This window comes from Phasianus colchicus, chromosome 21 (genome assembly GCF_987193195.1).
Source record: "Phasianus colchicus chromosome 21, bPhaCol1.hap1.1, whole genome shotgun sequence".
Classification (NCBI taxonomy): domain Eukaryota; kingdom Metazoa; phylum Chordata; class Aves; order Galliformes; family Phasianidae; genus Phasianus; species Phasianus colchicus.
This window is the reverse complement of record NC_143456.1, coordinates 8,526,069-8,544,242: the sequence shown is the minus strand read 5'-3', so window position 1 is coordinate 8,544,242 and position 18,174 is coordinate 8,526,069. Positions and strand designations below refer to the sequence as shown.

At 44.7% G+C, this 18,174-nt stretch overlaps 1 protein-coding gene across 14 annotated transcripts in view; it reads left to right on the top strand.

Annotated features, from left to right (window-relative positions):
* The window catches only part of BCAS3 (BCAS3 microtubule associated cell migration factor), a 304,411-nt gene that overhangs the window by 202,984 nt on the left and 83,253 nt on the right, over nt 1-18,174 (top strand). Inside the window, exon 24 of one of the 14 annotated variants that reach the window (XM_090122770.1) lies at nt 7,487-16,944. The exons of the other annotated variants lie outside the window; for them this stretch is intronic. Within the exon in view, the coding sequence (XP_089978896.1) occupies nt 7,487-7,512 (26 nt within the window). The 3' untranslated portion in view covers nt 7,513-16,944. Of the gene's footprint in view, nt 1-7,486; nt 16,945-18,174 lie in introns of those variants that run through there. 14 annotated transcript variants of the gene reach the window in all.

The window sequence follows — 18,174 nt, the reverse complement described above, 5'->3', positions numbered from 1 at the left end:
AAAATGATTGTGGAGAGATTTTATTAAAAAAAACCAGTATGTGCACTTCTTCTGAAGTACCTGCTCTGCACATCTGCAAAAGCCATCCTTGCTTTGCACATTCACCCTTCTATTTGTTTGTACCTTCTACTTCAAAACTCGGTCTGCGAGTTTTAGGAGGTTAATATTGCATAGACCATTTTAACCACCATTTTAAACTTGTTTTCTTATTAAAAAAAAAGACTTCTGGCTTTTTCCACAATATTAGATCTATCATATCAGAGTACTTTATTGAATATTTTATTGACCGTCTGCTTGCCCTATGCTAACCTGCCTGACATCCAAAGTTTCCTTCTCTCTGGAGATGCGATGTCAGCTCTCATTAAGCAGCTGAGCGTGAATTTTCTCTTCATATTTCCTGTGAATAAAGCTCATCCCAGCAGGCAGGCGCTGGGCCCTGCTGCAGTCGGGGCGTGCAGCTCCGCAGCCCGGCGGCGCGGGGTGGATTTAAGGTGGTCTCGGCAGGGGTGTGCTGTGCAGCCAGAGTGCTTTCCCTTTGGGGCTGACATCAGCACGCCGTATAATTTTGCTTTACACAAATGTAAAGGTATTGAAGAGGAAAATTTCTTCCCCTGGCAAGATAATTACTTGACTTCTCATGGAAGGAAAGCTTGAAGCAAAGGCTAAGAGGAGAGTACATCTTTCGCTTAGAGCAGGCAATCTACCCAAGAACATGGGTTTGATTTACCGAGCGTTTACAGTTACAAGTGCATTTTAATTGTCTCAGTTCATTTCCCAAAATTTGATGTCTGTTGTTAATATTTCATTCCAGTTTCTGTATAGCTTCCTTTTTAAATTTTTAATTCCGCTTTTTCTTTTTAAAAACCACAGGACTGCGTTCCGTCAGCCCGTGGTGTTGGGATCACAGCAACACCTCGCCCTCAGCCTGCTCCCATTGCCAGCACGTCTCACAGCCCTGCGCCCAGCCTGGCCTCACTGCCTCCCAGTAACGTGACCACGGCTTTTGCTGTGCTATGTGGTATTTATTAAATCAGTTTAATGTGAGGCAGATACAAATGTTTCATAGTTCAGTAGGTGGTTGACAGTTTCATTATATGCGCTCCTTAGCATGTAATGATTTTTTGGCAGGCTAATTACGGTGTCTTTTAGCAAGCATTCCGAAGAAAGAGAAGAGGGAGTTTTCTTCAGAAGCCATCAAATATCTTAGGCCACTTTTTTCTTGAGAGGTGATTTCAAAAGCTGCCATTTTTAAACAGACTCTTAAAATTATTAGAAAATGTGTTTTCTGGAAAGACATAGGAATTCAGAGCAGAGCCTACCAGAGGGCAGAACAGCAACTTCACCTGAGCTGTGCTGTTGTGGCACCGATTTGGACGAACGGATTGCTGCTTTGTGGGCTGTTTTCGTTGTTGTGGAGCTGAAGAGATGAACCCATTTGGTTCACACATCACTGTGACTCCACCATACGACAGATCTGCATTCACAGCAATGCGTCTCTAGCACAAAATGAAATAAGAAAGGGAGGAAATTCAATTTTGTTCTGTGGATGTGGAGGTCTGTGCAGTGCAGTCCACACGCTGGTTGAGCACCTTTGAGGTGTTCATGCCTTTCTTCTTTTCAAGCTTGGTGTCAAATGTTGAAAGTCAATTTATTTTGCTGTTACTTCTCGCTAATGATACTAAAAACTTTTTTAAAAGCTTTCCTAATTAGTGATCTTCTTGCCCACAAACAAAAACTATATTGTCTTCGTGAAGTGCCTGAGTATTTTAAAACAACGGGCTGCTGGAAGGTTTTATTGCCTCATGAATTTAGGGTCAACACACCTATTATTTGCTGGAGTTAATTTGTGCCGGGTTATTGACTGTCTGGGTTGTGAGGGATATGCAACTCTTGTAAAAGTTACACTCATCTCAAGTTGTTGTCATTCTCTTCTTTGTGCTCTGGTTGCACGGTGCCCCGGTGTTTGGCTCATAGAAGAGAAAAGGTTGTGCAAAGGCAGGTAGTTAACTTCAGGCTAAGGAGACATAGGAGAATAAGGCTGTCATGGCTCTGAATTGTTCTTCAGTAATATTTACGTAAGGAGGAGGAAAACACATCTTTCTAAAGTCATAAAGGCCTGTGAGAATGTACAGGATGCTTAAGATTTGCAGAAGTGCCTCATTAGGCTTTTCAGATGCTCTCCCTGAACTCAGCTCTGTCTACCAAGGGGGGTAAGGCCAGCTGCAGGAGTTCAGCAGCACTGAGGCAGTGCAGCCAACACAGACTCCCTGCGGGAAAATTGGAGAGCGGAGTTGCATGTATGACTCTTTGTAAATCAAGGTGAAAATACACCCCTTGGATCTCCAAACTGGCAACACAACACATAGTAAAACCAGCAGCTGGTTTTAAAGATTTCGTAAGAACTCATCCCTTCTGTGTTTGCAATTGAGAAGTGAATTACAGTCCTGTTGAATTATTATTTCTTCCTTTTTCCGAGCGTCTGCTTCTTTCACAAATGAATGTGAGCCGCGTGTCCTTGTGGGGTGAAAGGCTGGCCTTCAGGTACACAATGGCAAGCTGCAGTCTCTTGCTTTGTCATGCCATCCAGGCTGCAGTGGATGAGCAGGTCCTCAGAATGCACCAGTAAGTCATGACCTGCAGTGTGGGGATCAGAAGAAATGCTGTAGTGCTGCAGGGTGCTCTGGGCGGTGGTGCGGTTCTGGGGAGGAAATTGAGAAGAGTGGTGAGCTTGGTCATCCTGTCCTTTGGTTGCCTGGTTGGTTGGATTTTTATGCCCAAATATATTATTACCACTTTGAGTGAAGGTAATGCGTTTCTAGAAATAACCTTTGCCTCCATCTGGGCTGGTAGGAATAATTTAAAATTATTCCTATGTATGCAGCATCTGTATGCAAATCTGGAGTACGCTTGGCAGAAACTTGTTCTTTGAGACAGCAAGTACTGGCTCTTCATGTTACAAAGCAGACGGATATTCTGACCTCTGAACAGGACTGCAGAACAGATGATGGTCTGATTCTTTGCTTCATTTCCAGCAAGCTCTGTCTTTTGGCTCTCTGCGGTGAATATTTATTGCATAAAGAGGGGGAAGCATCTGATCCTGGTTTAAGATGATCGGTCTCGGAGTTTCACCAAGTTCCATCACAATTCTGAGGACTAAGGAACTAAAGCATCCAAGATTATCTTGCATTTAGCTGGGATGCACATGAGTTCTGTCATGGTTGCTTTATAAATAGCTACACCAATCCTTCCCAAATTATTATTACTCATTTTTCGTGGGTGTAGAGCTTTTAAAACTGGAAAACTGAAAGCTGGCTGTGTTTGTTTTCTCATGAAATTGTAGCCAGAACAGTAAATTCATAGCTAAGCACTTACTCATGGGCTACTGTATTATAAATAACTGTCCACCCTGGCCCTGTTTCTGCAGCCATTACTCACTGTGCTCAGCGCTCAGGAGTGTGGGGCAGTGAGTGACCCTGCTCAGGGTGTGCAGCATCAGCGCTCCTGGAGGAGGGGTGGCACAGTGTCTGCCCAGCAGGATTGGATTTGCAAGGGGCACCCCAAGGGATGGCAGTGAGTCAGTGCTCTCCAAAATGCAAGCAGAGAGGTGGGAAGGAACAGCATGGGTACGGGTGGGGTATTTGGAAGTGTTTATACCAAAAAGCTTTGCTAGGCTTTATTGTCGGGCTTTGGACATGCAGGCTTGTCCCTGAGTGCATGGAGAGCCGTTCCACACAGCACTGCTTTCCACGTGTAAATTAACCTAAAGGTTCGGAGCTTTCAGGATGGATTCCAGACCAAAGGTCATCCTTTCTGGGTGATTTCTTGACTGTCCTGTGCTTGCCCACATCTCCAGTGTTTACCAGCTCAGGGAGTTTATGAAATTTTGATGTAGGAATTAGGTTGTTGCTCATCTTGTACCTTCTTGCTCATACTATTGACAGTAGCACTGAACTGCTTGAGGCAGATAGCATCTCAGTGATCACTGTGCTATTTCAGCTCTCCACTGCTGACAACATCAGAAGTGTTTTAACAGGGTTTTAATGGGCAGCCTCTGTATCTCCTTGGAGGGTTGCAAATAGCTGCCGTGAAAAACCTTTTCTGCCGCTCTGAGCTGACATGCCCTCCTTTTCCCATCCAGCTGCCGCTTGTTTGTGTGGCTGCAGCACTGTTGACAAGCACTTCTCGTTTGGGCCGGGCACCGTGCAGACCGTGCAACTTAAGCAAGTTCCTGCATCCTTCGTGTGAGCTGCCAGGGCTGACAGCATGGATATGAAGGCAGCGAGAGGGCAGCAGCTCGGGGAGCCCCGCTGCGCCGCACTCGGCCTGAAGGAGCAGTCCTGCTGGCTGCTCTCGTGGTGCACAGCACACAGCTTTCTGCTCTGCTTTCTTACTTACGGCACGTTCCTCGTGATGCCGCAGATCAAGAGTTAATCGTTTCGAAGAAAGCAACCTTCTTTCCTTCTAGCAGAAAACAAGAAGGAATAAAACCACACGCTATTCCTCAAGACAAAGCATTGATAGGAGAGCAGCAGTTTCTTGCTGGCCGGCTGCTCTGCTCTGCTTGTTACCAGAAATGAGGCTCTGCGCACGGCTTGCTTTGGGCTGTGGAGAAGCTTTCTCCTCCCTGTTTTGCTTAATATGACTATAATGTACCCTTTATCACACTTCATGTCGAGTACTCCCAGTTTAGAAGCAGAGCGTGATACCCATGGGAAAGAGCACTGGAAATGTACGTTATAAAAAACACACAGACGAAGCTCAAAAGATCCACTGACACGTAAATTTAATTAAAAAATTATAGCTTTTCAATGAGGGCTTGTGTCTTCTATTTACCAGTTTCCATGAGTTCTTCTGAAAAAGTGTTTCTTTTTGCATTCTTGGTGGAAAACACTCTGCGGGATATTACAGTCCCAAAAGTGCATGTATTCTGTGTCATGAAAAGAAAAATTTACCCAAAATATATAGGCTGTAAGAAAAATACCCATCTTCCTGTTTTGTTTCTGTCCTCTGTAACAGAAGTAACTAACACTGCATGAAAAAACACACCCCAGCTGTGAGCATCAGCTGCCTTTCATTGCATGCGCATATCGAAGGTATTTCAGAATTTGCCATAAAAGGAAATGAGTTTGGGTTCAACAAGAAGCTACAGAAACCTGTGCAGGTGAGTGGGCGAGCAGGAAGGGAGCCCATGGCCACGGGAGGAGCCAGGCCAGACACAGGGATAGAAGTAAGAAGTGTTGCTGTTCAAAGAGAATTCTGGCTTATACAAGGCAGTTGCAGAGTATGATGAAAATCTTATGTATTGCTCCATCTACTGCATGTTTAAAGGAAGAAGTGGGCAGCAGCAAACCCCACCTTGCAGGCTCTGTTTCCTCTTGCAGCATGGGGTGGGCAGGGAGGTGCTGCTGATGCTCTGTGCATGGGGTGCACGGGTGGGACGTCCATCTGCTGGCCCTGCGAAACGGGCTCAGTCTGACATCCTCAGTGCAGAGCAGAACCTGAACTTCTCAGCTGCTGAAACTGAAAAAGGAAGGTCCCAAGGTCTGTTAAAATTGCTGTGAATAAATGCCTTTCTTCCCTGTATTCTCCCATCTACTCTGCGTTCAACAACCTGACCCCAAGCCAAAGCGCTTAAATACCAGTGTATTATAAAAGCTACTTCTCCTTAATACCCATTATTTCAGGTTTTAATGCAGTAAAGGCAGTGGCTTTTACGGTGTTTTATTAAGTCCGAAGCAGCTGTTCAGAGGACCAAATCCTTCTGTTAAGGGACAGATAACCCCCTGTTCCTGGAATCGCATCCTGGAGGCCAAGGCAGCAGGGAGCTCCGACTTCACGTCGCTGTGCCTCCCAGCACCACACACTGCTCCCGTGGGGTTTGTTTCTCTAACTTAATTAATAAAAATAATTTGTCAGTAGCACACGCCTTCCACAGGGTTTTTCCCTGAGTCATCTTCCTGGCGAAGAGATTTATTATATATAATAATTAACAAAAAAAGACACCCTGATGGGGTGGGGTTCTTTTTGTGCAATGTCTCAGCCCTGTTTGTTTAAAGAAATCGCTAGCCAAAATGCTGTAATTTGGTTTATGTACTTTTTTCAATGTGTGAAATAAAGAAAAAAGGTTTAAGCTAACTTACGATCAAGAGCAGATAATGCTTGGGGATTATCTATTTTAAATTCTAAAGGCGTGTATTGAAACAGCAATTTCTAAGATGCTTCTACCTCCTGTTTGTGACTACAGAGTTAGCAGTATGTATCCGACAGCACATCTGAAGCCTTACTTTCAGCATTAGGTTAGCCAGCAGTGTTGTGTGCAGCATGCACTGCGTGTCAACACAGCGTGTAGCAGCCTTCCCTCGGCGCAGCCCTGCTCCATACGGGCGCTGTGCCTGGTGTCAGTGTGACAAGGTGCACCACGTGCCCCCCGCTCCGTGCTCCCCTCCCTTTCCCAGCCCTCCACGCTCGTGTCTGAGGGGCTTGCTCTCAGCTCGGGGATGAAGCAAGTGCTGCTCTGAGGCCGTTATTATGCACGTTGTTTGTCACTGCTGTTGGTTCGGTTGCTGCTTTGAAGCTACTCTTGTATTAGCATTGCGCCTTAGGCAGAATTGTTCAGTGCTTCACTGTTCGTGTAATTTCACTTGCTTTTATGTTCTCCTCTGTTTTATGGTCTCACTCTGCCAATTTGGATATAATTGTATGGAACTTTGCTTTTGGATTCATCCTGCAGCTTTTTCTTACAGGAGCTCTGCCGTGCAGAACAACACGTGTGTGAACTCGAGGCGTTGGGCCTTGCTTTTGCTGAGCTCCCCACTAACAAAAGCAGCACAGTTTTCATCTTGTTTCTTAGCACAAAAACACAGTTCTTTTTGAAAGGTCAGAAACAATTGGCAGTCAGAGCCACATTCATTCAGGAGGTGGCTGGTGCGGATGCCCCTCAGAAGCACACGATGAGCCCACCTGGTGGCATCTCAGCAGGCAGGGCCAGGCCTGGGGCTGCAGAACACGGGGTGCTGGGTGTGTGCTCAGCTGGCACTGCCCCTTCCCCGTTCCCCAGGCACGGAGCAGAAGGCAGCTCCTCCTGCAGGTACTGTGGAACGTGCTGCAAAGGTTTTTAGGCAAATTTTGTTTAAGCAGCTGTCAGATGAAAACTCTCAGAGCTCTGTTTTGTTTCTGTAAATCTCAGAGTGTTCGTCATAGGTTGGCGGAGACGAAAGCAGTCGTGTGGCAAAGCCGCACCGCTGGACTTGTGTTCAGGAATTTAAGGGAAATGAACTTCATTTCCCTCATTTGCTCTTCTCTCCTCATCTTCCTTTGTTCCCATGCGCTGATGTCTGGCGGTCTCAGAAGCAGGCAGATCATTTATTCAATGCAATATTTCCCTGTGCTGCTTTTCACAAGCCCGCGTCCTCCGTGACAGAACTGCTTCCCGTTGGTGCTGCTGCACTTTTAATGTTACCTTTTATGTTCATGTTTGTTCCAACAGAGTGGCCACTAGCACAGACGACTTGAACTTGTATCACCCGTAAACTGACAACGCTGGAGCCACCAGTTTGCCATTATCCCTACTAGTGTATCTGATTTAATTTTGCGACAGTGGATTAATTCTTAAAATTGCAGTGCTTTTTGCTCGTTAATGGTCAGTAAATGATTCTGGGGGATGGGGGAATGGAATTCATCAGTTTTGTAGTCATTTTAATTCTTCTAGTTTTAAGTTGTTCTATAAATATGTCTTTATGGATGGAGTTTTACTAGCTTAAAAACATCTAATTGAAAACAGTTGCTTAAATCTCTTTGGATCAAGAAGGCAGTAATAAGCAAAGAGAGTATCTTATCCCTCCAATCCAGGAGCGCTTAGCGACTGGTATACGTGGTGCATGTGTAATCAGCTTCTTGTTTCATCTGAAAACCTGAGCTCTGCTGGTGTGAGCTCGGACTTCACTAGCAGCCTATTTTTCCTTGTCTCTACGATGACCAGCTAGTGAAACGAAATACAAACAAAAACGACACAAGATAAAATAATAATCGGTTTGTTTATGGCACCATTATATAATGCATTGTACGATATCGCTGGCTTCTAAGAAAGAAGCTCTGGATTTGCCTTCTTGTAAATTACCATTTTGCTACCCATTATGTAACGATGTGACGTAACGCTGGCATCAGGCAGGGCTGATCTCTGCTGTTCTGGAGGTGCCAGCAGCTGAACTGGAGCTGAGATCAGTCCGTGTCCCCGATCGATGCTGCTTGCACCTCCAAAACTGACCAGTTCTGAGGGATACAGATGTGGCTGTGCATGCATTTTCTTTCTGAAATGGCTGAATTGTGTGTGTTGGGTTTGGGGGGAGGGTTGTTGCTGTGATTTGGTTTGGGTTCCTTGTCTGATGTTGGGTTTGTATCAGAAATGCAGGTACTTCCTATCCTGAGGTGCAGTGACTGTAAATCCTGTGTATGACTGTGAGATACTTGGATTACTTGAAACCACCTTTATTTTGATAATATATTTAAACAGATCTGACGAGCCTTCTGGTGTTTGGATGTTTTTATATCTGCCTCCCCCAGCTGAACTGAGCTGTGTTACACCTTCCAGAGGGACCCTCTGGAGGTTCGCTGGCAAACCTGGGAGGTCTGCAAATAAGGACAGCTCATTTTTGAGCAAGGGAAGCAGAACTATCCATGCTTGGGGAAGGGAATAAAGAGCTGCAAACCTTTGGGTCCTCTCCTCACACGCTGCAGAGGTGGTGGCCCCACGCAGATCCAGTCTGATCCCAGTGGTGTCAGCACAGGCAGTTTTGCTGGGCTGCCTTCAGTGTGCAGAGAGCTCAGCCCCTGCGCTCCTTCTGAGCCTTTCTGCAGGCAGGTCGCACTTCACACGAGCCCATTGTCCGAAATCACTTGCTGTTTGGGGCTTAAAGAAACGCATAAGTGTATTCTGTCCCTCTAAAAGCCATCCATTACCAAAAATAATCAGCAATCCTTTTTTCTCGTACATTTGTGTTGTTCTGCGAGTCAGAGCATGTTGTGCACCAGGGGCATGTGCTCTGCTTTTGGACTCGCTGTGCTCACCCAACCCCAGGGCGCGTTCAGTGCAGGAGACCCGAGGTGACCCAGGCTCAGCACCACGGCACTGTGCTGCTCGGAAGGGACTGAAGTGTGGAGTCCAGACACAGCACAGCAACATCTCGATCCAAAGAGAAGAGCGGGATGTTGGTAATGTGTGACCTCTCAGAAGCACACTGGGACATCAATTATTCCTCAGCTTTCTGCTGAGAGGAAGATGGGCACTTCCCTCGTTTTTAAGGGAGAAACCCACAGCACAGGCAGGACGGGGGGATCCTTCTGAGCATAGAGCAGGAGCTGGAGCTGGAGAGTTCTGTGCAGAGGACTTGGCAGGCGCACGGCTCTGAATGCTGAGCTCTCTGTGAGGCAGGAGAGGTGTAGAAGGCAACATCTTTTTTGCAGATTGTTTTGCTTATGACAATGCAGTGTCTCATTTGCGAGCCAGCCTTCCTGTCCTTCCTGGACTTCAAATAAAGTCATCGTTTTTCTCCTAAATCCCTATGATTGACTGTCTACAAACATGCTGACAGTCTCAAAAATAACGATGAGGAATCTGCTCACTGTGTGCTGTGTCCAGCAGCAGGAAGCTCGCGCTGTGCTCCCACAGCTGGGCTGCCTGCTTGTCTGCAGCTCCCTGCAACGCTGTCAGCTTGCCGGGGGAAGGCTGGCTGCTCGTGTGCTTGCCGAGTACCCAGCACCAGGTTTTAGGTAGAGATCCACGAGCTGCATGTGTTTAAAAATGCAGCTTTTACAGATGCGAGTGACATGAAGGCATTGGGCCGAGGCGCAGCTCTGCAGCACAGTTTGGGCGCTGCTCTCCCCGCTGCGTGGCAAAGCAGCACCTGGAAAGTAGCAAAACAGCTCCTCACCTCAGGGCGATGCTGGAGCTGGGTCTGGGTGCTGCTCCTTGGGCTCTGTCGTCACCTCTGGTGCTTTACCCTGCGTTGAGCAGAGCACTGCTGCTTGTTGGTGCCGAGCACGCGAGATGCAGAGTTATGTTCTTGTATCAGTTAGGAGTTTCGTGGCGTTTGCTCCCATTTGACAGTGTTTCCAGATGGAAAGGAGCAACGGTCTCTTTTTTTTCTGTGCGGTGCAATTTTCATTCACCTTAAGTGGTTTTGAGTTTGGGGAGCAGGGTCTGGTGCTTTGTTTTCACTAGTGAAGGCAGATGTTATTTCAGCAGAGGAGCAGGAAGCTGCTTTCTCCTTCTGCAGCTTGGAGGGAGCGGTGCATCTTTGTGAACAAAGACAAATTCCACTGGAAGCGTGATGAAGTTAGTTGCATTTGCAGTTATTTTAATGAGTCTTTACTTTTGCAGCACAGTAGGCTAGAAACGTGTTAAAGCCTGGTGGTAAAGTAATTTATGAAGGGCAGATGGAGTTCAAAAGGTTCAAATATACACATTCAGTGCCAGCGTCATTTGGATCTTCGCACCTCGGTGTCCCAATAGAGAAACTGGATACTGAGTTTTTACAGGTTTTACTGTAAAACCGAGCCCTGCACAACTTTCAGTAACTAATGGATTTTGCAGAAATGATTTCACTACTCTGGATGTCCATTAGCTGTTTTGCTTTTATACGTCTTTGCTGGAAAGCTAAATGGCTTTTACCTGCCCTTTTTTAGTAGTTATATGTTTGCAAGAGGAGACTTTTGTGCTGCAGTAGCCCGTAGGAAAAAAGGTCTGTAGTCAAAAATGGTAAGAGTATTTAATCATAGTACATCCTACCTAGAATTTAAACTGTGCGTTGTCCAGAAAGTTTCCATCCGTGGCATACCAGTCTGAGCTGACTACATGCAGGTTTAATCTTCCCACTCTTGAATTCATTCTTTTTGTGTGTGGCTTTGCTGGTGTTAAAATTTAATCCTCAGCAGTTACATTGTATTAAGTCTATGTTTCTCTCCTTTCCTTGCATGTCCTACTTGATTACTGGCAAAGGATTTTGAAATGTCCTGAAAATCTGTGCTTTCTAATATGGGGGATGATTGATAAAATACCTTTCTACCAAATGGTACTTTGGGAAAGTTTCCTCCCTTCTTTATTGAGCTGCTAGATTCTTAGTAAAATTAACCCCCATAACATATTATTGCTATTAGAAGCACACATCTGTGAGAAGCAACTCTAAAAAAAATACCCTGATTTAAAAGGCTCTTCCATCCAGGAGTGTTCTCTCCGTTCAGTATCACTCATATTGCTTTTATCTGTGTAACACCATAAATGAGAAGGAGTTCTGTTCACTAAGTGCTACGTGTGCCATTTCCTATATTGCAAAATTATACAGAATAAGGGAAAAAAAAATAGATAAATACACAGATTTCAGTTGCCATTCCTCCCTAGTTTTAGATACGTGTGGAATTGTGGAAATTTTACACATGGAAAAACAGGCTGGCAACAACAGAGGAGGGACAAAACCAGTCCCAGTGTGGAGCAGAGGATGTGGGATGCTTGTTTCCCTGTGGTGAAGAAGCACTGAGGAGGACGGTGGTGCTGAAGCTGATGGCTCATCACACGAGGGTTTGATTTTGTGGTGGAAAATCTAATCTTTCCGAGAGCATTCCTCTTGGGTATAAGTCTGCAGGCTGCTTTATATTGGGAGATTGGCATGAGATCTGCAGCATTTAAGAGGATAAGGCCTTTGTCTCCAAAATGCACTTTTTTTTTTTTTTTTTTTTTGGAACTATAAAGGCAGGGGAACAAGAAATGGTTTTAGGAATATAATGTTAAGATCCAGTCCTGTAATCCTTTCTCAAGTAAAAATATGTTACAGGTCAGTGTTATCGATTCATATCTTCTTCCATGTGTTTTAGAAGATTCTGTTAAAAAAAAAAAAAAAAGGAAACCTTTCCTACTAAACTGATGATTAAAGAATTAAAGGAAGAAGAATTAAAGGGACCCGCACTAATTAGCCAGAAGGACATCATCTGGTTCCTCATTAGGCACCATTTGTGAAGTCCTAATCTCCTTCCTTGAAGTATTTCAGAAAGGTGGACAGTAAATACCAGCAAAACATGGCAACCAGACAGCTTAGGGAGAGGAGCAACGTGTGAGGAGGAAGAGAGGTGATCCCTGGTGACTTTGGGTGGGGGATGTGGCTGCTCTGTGATCAGACCTGAGCAGCCTTCAGATGACAGGAGTTAGGACAGAAGAAACCAGGAGGAGGAGGAGAAAGAGTTGAAAGGGAGGAAAATGCAGGAGACCTGTTCAGTAAGTAAATTAGAAATGAAATCAGATAAAGAGATGAAAACAAGAGAGCACGCCCCTCACTAACAGAAGTTGTTCTGGCTCTGCTGACTTCAAGTCGGTGTACATTGTCAGGATCTGGACAGACTCAGTTGAATTGAGACCAGATACTAATTTTTAATCTGAACTTCCTTGTTTTTTATACTTAAATCTGATGTTTGCTGACAGTGGAATTGGCATAGCTACTCACAGGTAGAGAAAAGCAATTAAGAAAAGATAAAAGTGATCTTCGATGTCAGAGGGTCATAGCTGTTAGCTTATCAGTTATAAAGAACGTTGAAAAGGCAACTTTTATCTCAGCTGGACTCGATTCTGCATCTGGTGAATGTTGACACGATGGTAGGGAGATCACATGCATCAGTTGGGGTTCTAGCTCAGTATTCACAGTTGAAGTTGCTTTGTTCCACCTGAATGCCATAGATTTCTTCAATAATATTAATGACTTAGGGGTCATGTAAGATGTGGAGACTATTCTTATATTTTGATATTTAATGGAAGTACCCAAACTGCCTGGCATTGGCAGACATTCTGCTTTCCAGTACAACTGCAGCCTGTAATATTTTAGAATTTGGTTTTACTCATCAGGGAAGCAAAAAACAAAGGCAGACAACAGCAAGCAGCATTTCCTGTTTGTGTTTAGCTATGAGGAAGGCAGCACCTTCAGCATCAGCACATCCCCCTGTGCCTGGCCACGGTGCTTTTCTGAGCCAAGGTGCATTACCAGCATATGTGAGGAATGAAGAATTTTCTGTTCTAAGTGGCTCTTTTTGACTGCCAGCTTGTTGGCCAGGCACTGATTCTCTTCTGTTCAGACACAGAATTTATAGCAAACGATGTGCAGTGTTCTGCTGTGAGATGCGTTTTTTGTCTGTGCTTTGGCCATCCCTGCTCCCTCCTGCTCAGGCACCTCCCAAAGTCACCCTTCAGCTGCTTTTGAAGTGAGCCAGCATCACTTGGATGTGGGTGAGGTGCAGCAATTTGGGAATTGCTCCCAGCTGGCGGATAAATGATTTCCAAGCAAGCTGGGTGGCTCCCTAACTGCTCTTCCCAGTAGAAATGAGCTGAAATATATAGAAATTGTTGCTCTGACAAATAAGCTAATAAGCCACTCAAGTTGCTTTATGCATTGAATATAGTTGCTTGACAGTTAGTGTTATTTTCTAATTATATTAAGTTATAAATTATTAACAAGTGTTTAATTTCAGTCCAAACAGATTGAACAAAAGGGATTTGTACAGTTATGAATTGCAGCAAAATATGAAATTGTTGAGCTTTTAGTGTACGCAAACTTGGAGACCCTGCTTATTTCTCCCTCTTTCAACAGCCAGTCATGAAACTTTCTCGACCTTTTCACCTTTAAACTTTATTTGAACTTGGAAAGAAGACTTGTGAATTGTGGAGGGGGAAAAAAAGAGGAGAAAAGGGGTGGGGGAGCAGGGGGAAGAAGGTCTGATTATACGTTACCGTAACAGTAATACTAGCAAAATAATCCTCCTCTTGTGCATGAGTGTCTGCTACTGCAAGCTTCGGGGTAATAAGCTCACATGACATGCCCAGAGGCTAGTGCTGGCCTATGCTCTTTTTTTTGTACATATTTAAACAAAGGTTGATTATCCAAACAAGAATTTGGACTGCATCAACTGGACCAGTTAAATTATAGTTAGTAAAACTTGGCGCCTTCACAGCTTGGAATGTTACAATTACAGCTGGATCCTCATTTGTTAGGCAGCCTTACAAAATAATAAAAGTGGAGATTTTTATCTTTATAGGACATAGCTTAACTCTTTGAATACAGCAAACTACGTGCCAAATATTACAGTTTCTGCTTAGACATCCTGTTCCAGGCCAGCAGACACAATTAAGGAGTTCTCTGTGCTCTGTATGTCGTGGGGCAGCCTCGAGCCGCTCCGCCAGCACGCAGATGCGCACTGTGACACTTGCAGGGGACATTTGTTACCCTCCAGCATTTCTCTGAGATAAAAAACAAGAATGCAACAAGCAATTTGTTATTTGATCTCCTTTATCTTGCTGCTTTTTGACAGTAGTGATGGGTTTTGTTTGCATTTCCTTTCCTGAATTGCCTGTCACTATGAAAAACGCCTGTGCCCATGTAGGATCTGGATGGTCCATGGCAGTTTTTACCTTGCAGAGCAGATGGAGAGCTGCCTTGCATCGGCTTCACACCATCAGCAAACTTTTCCCTGACCTCCCCTTGGCCCTACAGGGTTGCCTCTCCCCATGGCTGTCCTCTGTGGCCGGGTTGGGTGGCATGGCGTGTGCTCATAGAAATTAAATTTCAATCAAAGCCATTCCAAGCTTCTTTTTCCTTCCTCATCTTCCAGAAGTAGATTGGTTTTGATAAATTACTCACTAAACTGAACTTTGGCTTTCTGATCATGTAATACAGAGATCTGGTTGACAATCAGAAAATGAAAGTTCCTTCCTAAAATGAAACAAAGCATTCTTATCTTTAACCAGGAGCAAAGCAGTGTCTGCAGGGCCAATGCACGGCTGTCCAGATCTGTGTCCAATGGTTTTTTTTGCTCATTGCATGGTCTCAGTTTCTCTTTAAAGACAGCATTTTGTGTTTGCAATCTGTGCAAAGTCTTGTTGGGTAAAAGTGATTGAAGCTTGAGCGATCAGACAACTCAGTGTGTTTGCAGGATCCCACCAGCTGCATGATGTGCACCAGGCCGTGCCAGGAAAGTGAGTGAGGAAAAGTGTTTTCTGTACTGCGACTGCTTAACCATGTTTCAGGGTACTTTTGCAGTGGCAATAATACGGGTAGTCCATGATTGCTGCAGTCAGAATACCTTGGGAGTTAGGAGAGCAAGGAGCAGGTATTTTTGAATGGAAGGACATGAGTTTCCTTATGCTGAAAACTGAGAAGTTAAGATTTTTAATCAAGATAAACTTGCAGATTCAAAAGCTGCAACTCAGTCTGGGAGAAATGATACCAACTGGAAATAAGAAAGACCTAAGGAAAAACTGTGAGTTAATGTTTACTCTTTTATTACTATTTTAATCGAGTGACTTTACAACATGACCTTTCAAAACATGGCTGTATTCAGAAGGAGCATTGCTGTGCTGCGGGCCCAGGAGCTGGGCTGGGTCAGCGGGTCTCTGAGTGCCCAGACCTCAGAGCAGCAGCGCTTGCCCTGAGAGTCCTGGCATTGGGAAGCTGTGAGCCTGCAGGAGGTAACACTGAAAGAGGCACAGAAGTCCAGATTCTGAGGGCAGATGTTTGAATTTTGTCTCTTTCGGAGGTTACCTTCTGCGTTTATCAGGGGCTTCTTCTCCCAGTTGTGAGAAGCAGTCTGCTTGTTGCTCCATGCTCCCCCAGTGATCTGCCTTTTGCTTAGCTCTTAGCTGTGCCATTGGTGAGAAGTAGGGATACCCCAGTTAGTCTTCTGCATGACAGCATTTGGTTTCTGGCCAGGAATCCTTATTTATTACTTCTGCTGCCCTTGCGTTTTTTTGGGTTTTTTTTTTCTGCATTGGAAAGACTCACGCCACAGTGAGATGATTGAAATAGTGCTTGTCTGATTTAAGAGACCCAGGTTTACAGCCTATACACAAATATCTGTAGTACCTGGAATAGTCATCAAGAAAATATCATTGATACTAAAACAAAAAAGGAAGGTTAGCTGATCCATCTAGGTATTGCAGACGAGATGATCACCTAGCTGTTGACAGAGGGGATCTTAAATTTTGGAACCTGTCCTCAGATAGTCTGAATGTATTTTCAGCTGCCAGAAAGAAGTCAGCAGGAATGATCTGCGGATAAATGAGAGTAACATCCTATCTCTGCATGAGCCTGTTTCACTCCAGCAGCCTTGCTTTTCAAGTATTTTTTAAATCACTAATTAAGAGCTGACTTGGATCTCACTTAGCATAGCCAACATTGTATTCAGAAGTTATTCCATCTCCACTTTTCTCATCTGTGGTCTTATGTAATTGATCTCTTTTCCTCCTCATTGGTGTGGTAGGATCATGGAAGGAGTGCAGAGAGGAGGCAGGGCAGAGCCAGCTGCCATCACAGGGCTCTTTCTGATTTATAGTTCCCACCCTCGTTGTGGTCTTATTTTGAATCAATATTCACCTTAACCTTAAAACAATTCAGATTAAATCGCAGAGAAAGAAAAGAAAGTTAATGGTGTATGAGTCAAGGTGAGAAGAGCTCCTCAGCAGCATTTCTTTAGACAGTTATCAGATGGAGATGCTATTTATGCCACAAGTTAAGAATTCCCATCACTGGCAGATCTTAATTGACTTCATCTGATTTCTGATGGGAAAAATCACGTTGCTTTTGTACTGGAAATAAAGTTGGTTGAACTCGGGATTTTTCCAGTGGCTCTAAAGGTTATTTCCCAAGCAGTGCTCTTTTACAAACTGCAGTGTTTTGTGGTTTATCTGCTTCTGCCTGATGTCAGCATTATACACTGAGATGGCCTCTTACTACTAACAAGAGGTGGAACGTTATTTGACGTCCACAGTTTTCCATGAAATCTTGTATGACGGACATGGCGGCAGTGAGAACCTGGCCATGGAACCGTGTGATGCAGAGATCACTGCATAATCTCTCTGCTTTCCTTTGCTTCACATGGAGCTCTGTGATTTCTTTCCAGAAGAGAACGCTGGAGGATTGGTGCTGCCTATAGGAAGTGCTCAATCAGTACTAATGTGCAGCTTGTCAAGAATTGTTTGTGGTTTTGTTTTGTTTTAACTTTTAAAATAATTATATAATTTCCATCTGTTACAGGAAACTAAAAATTGGAAGTATTTTCTTTGCCTTTTTATTCATTCCCACTTACTCCTCGGAGTGGTTTCAGCTGACCTTGTTATTACCTGCTGGTGAGAAGAGCCCGTTGTAGCTTTGTCATTGCCCACACTGTGTAACGTGACCAGTGAAAGCAAGGTTTGCTTGTGAGATGCCCAACCCTGCCTGGTTTTGGCAGATGCAGAGCTATTTGAACATTTGTGCTTCTGGAGTGAAGTTCTGTCTTCTGTAGTCATTCCAAGTACAGATGTTTGAGGCAAGACTTGCTAGTCTTTAAACTGTAATCAGACTTCGCAAACCTCAAAGGTTTGTACCAAAAGCAACGTCTGCAAGCTTCAGTAAGTGTTCCTTTTATCAGGACCTTTTCACAGAACTTCTCTTTCCACCACTTCCATTCAGTTATTTAACCAGCGTGAATAGACCCACCCTCAGAAATGACTGCAGTGAGTAATGGTGCTGGATTTTGTACGCAGCAGAAGCGAGGAGTAGCACAGTGCTGAAAATGAGTCAGAAACACACAAATGGCAAAGGTAGGGTTTGCTTCACACATGGCAGAATTACTTAATTGGTGGAATTACTTAATTCAAGAAACCATTTCTTTTTGTAATTATGGTAACATTTTTGCCTGCCAAGTTACTCTCATGTAGCAGGTTTAAACGGATCCAATTAGCAACAAAATTGGTGCAGTTAACGTAGTCATTAATTAAATGTATGCACGCACACAGGCTGAATTTCAGTCATTGTTTGGGGTGGGGTCTGTCTGCGTCATCGTGCTGCAGACAGCGAGCTCCTCATCACACGTCATGTGCATTGAAGCACTGCTGGTGGGGGTGGGAATGCTCTGCTGGTTGGGGGCACAGCCCTGCTGGCACAGCTGGCACTGCTGGCACAGCTGGCACTGCTGGCTGGCTCCTGCCAGCACCATGCCCAAAACCCAGCTGGCTCACTGAGTGGTGAACAGGAGCCTATGTGCTGGTGGTGAGACTTGCTTCGTGTTCAGGTAGGACACAGCAGCCAGTCGTCCATGAGAGATATCTCTGCAAAACCTGCATTAAAGCAGCTCAGGAGGAGTCCTCCGAGATGAGGGATGTCCTCTGTG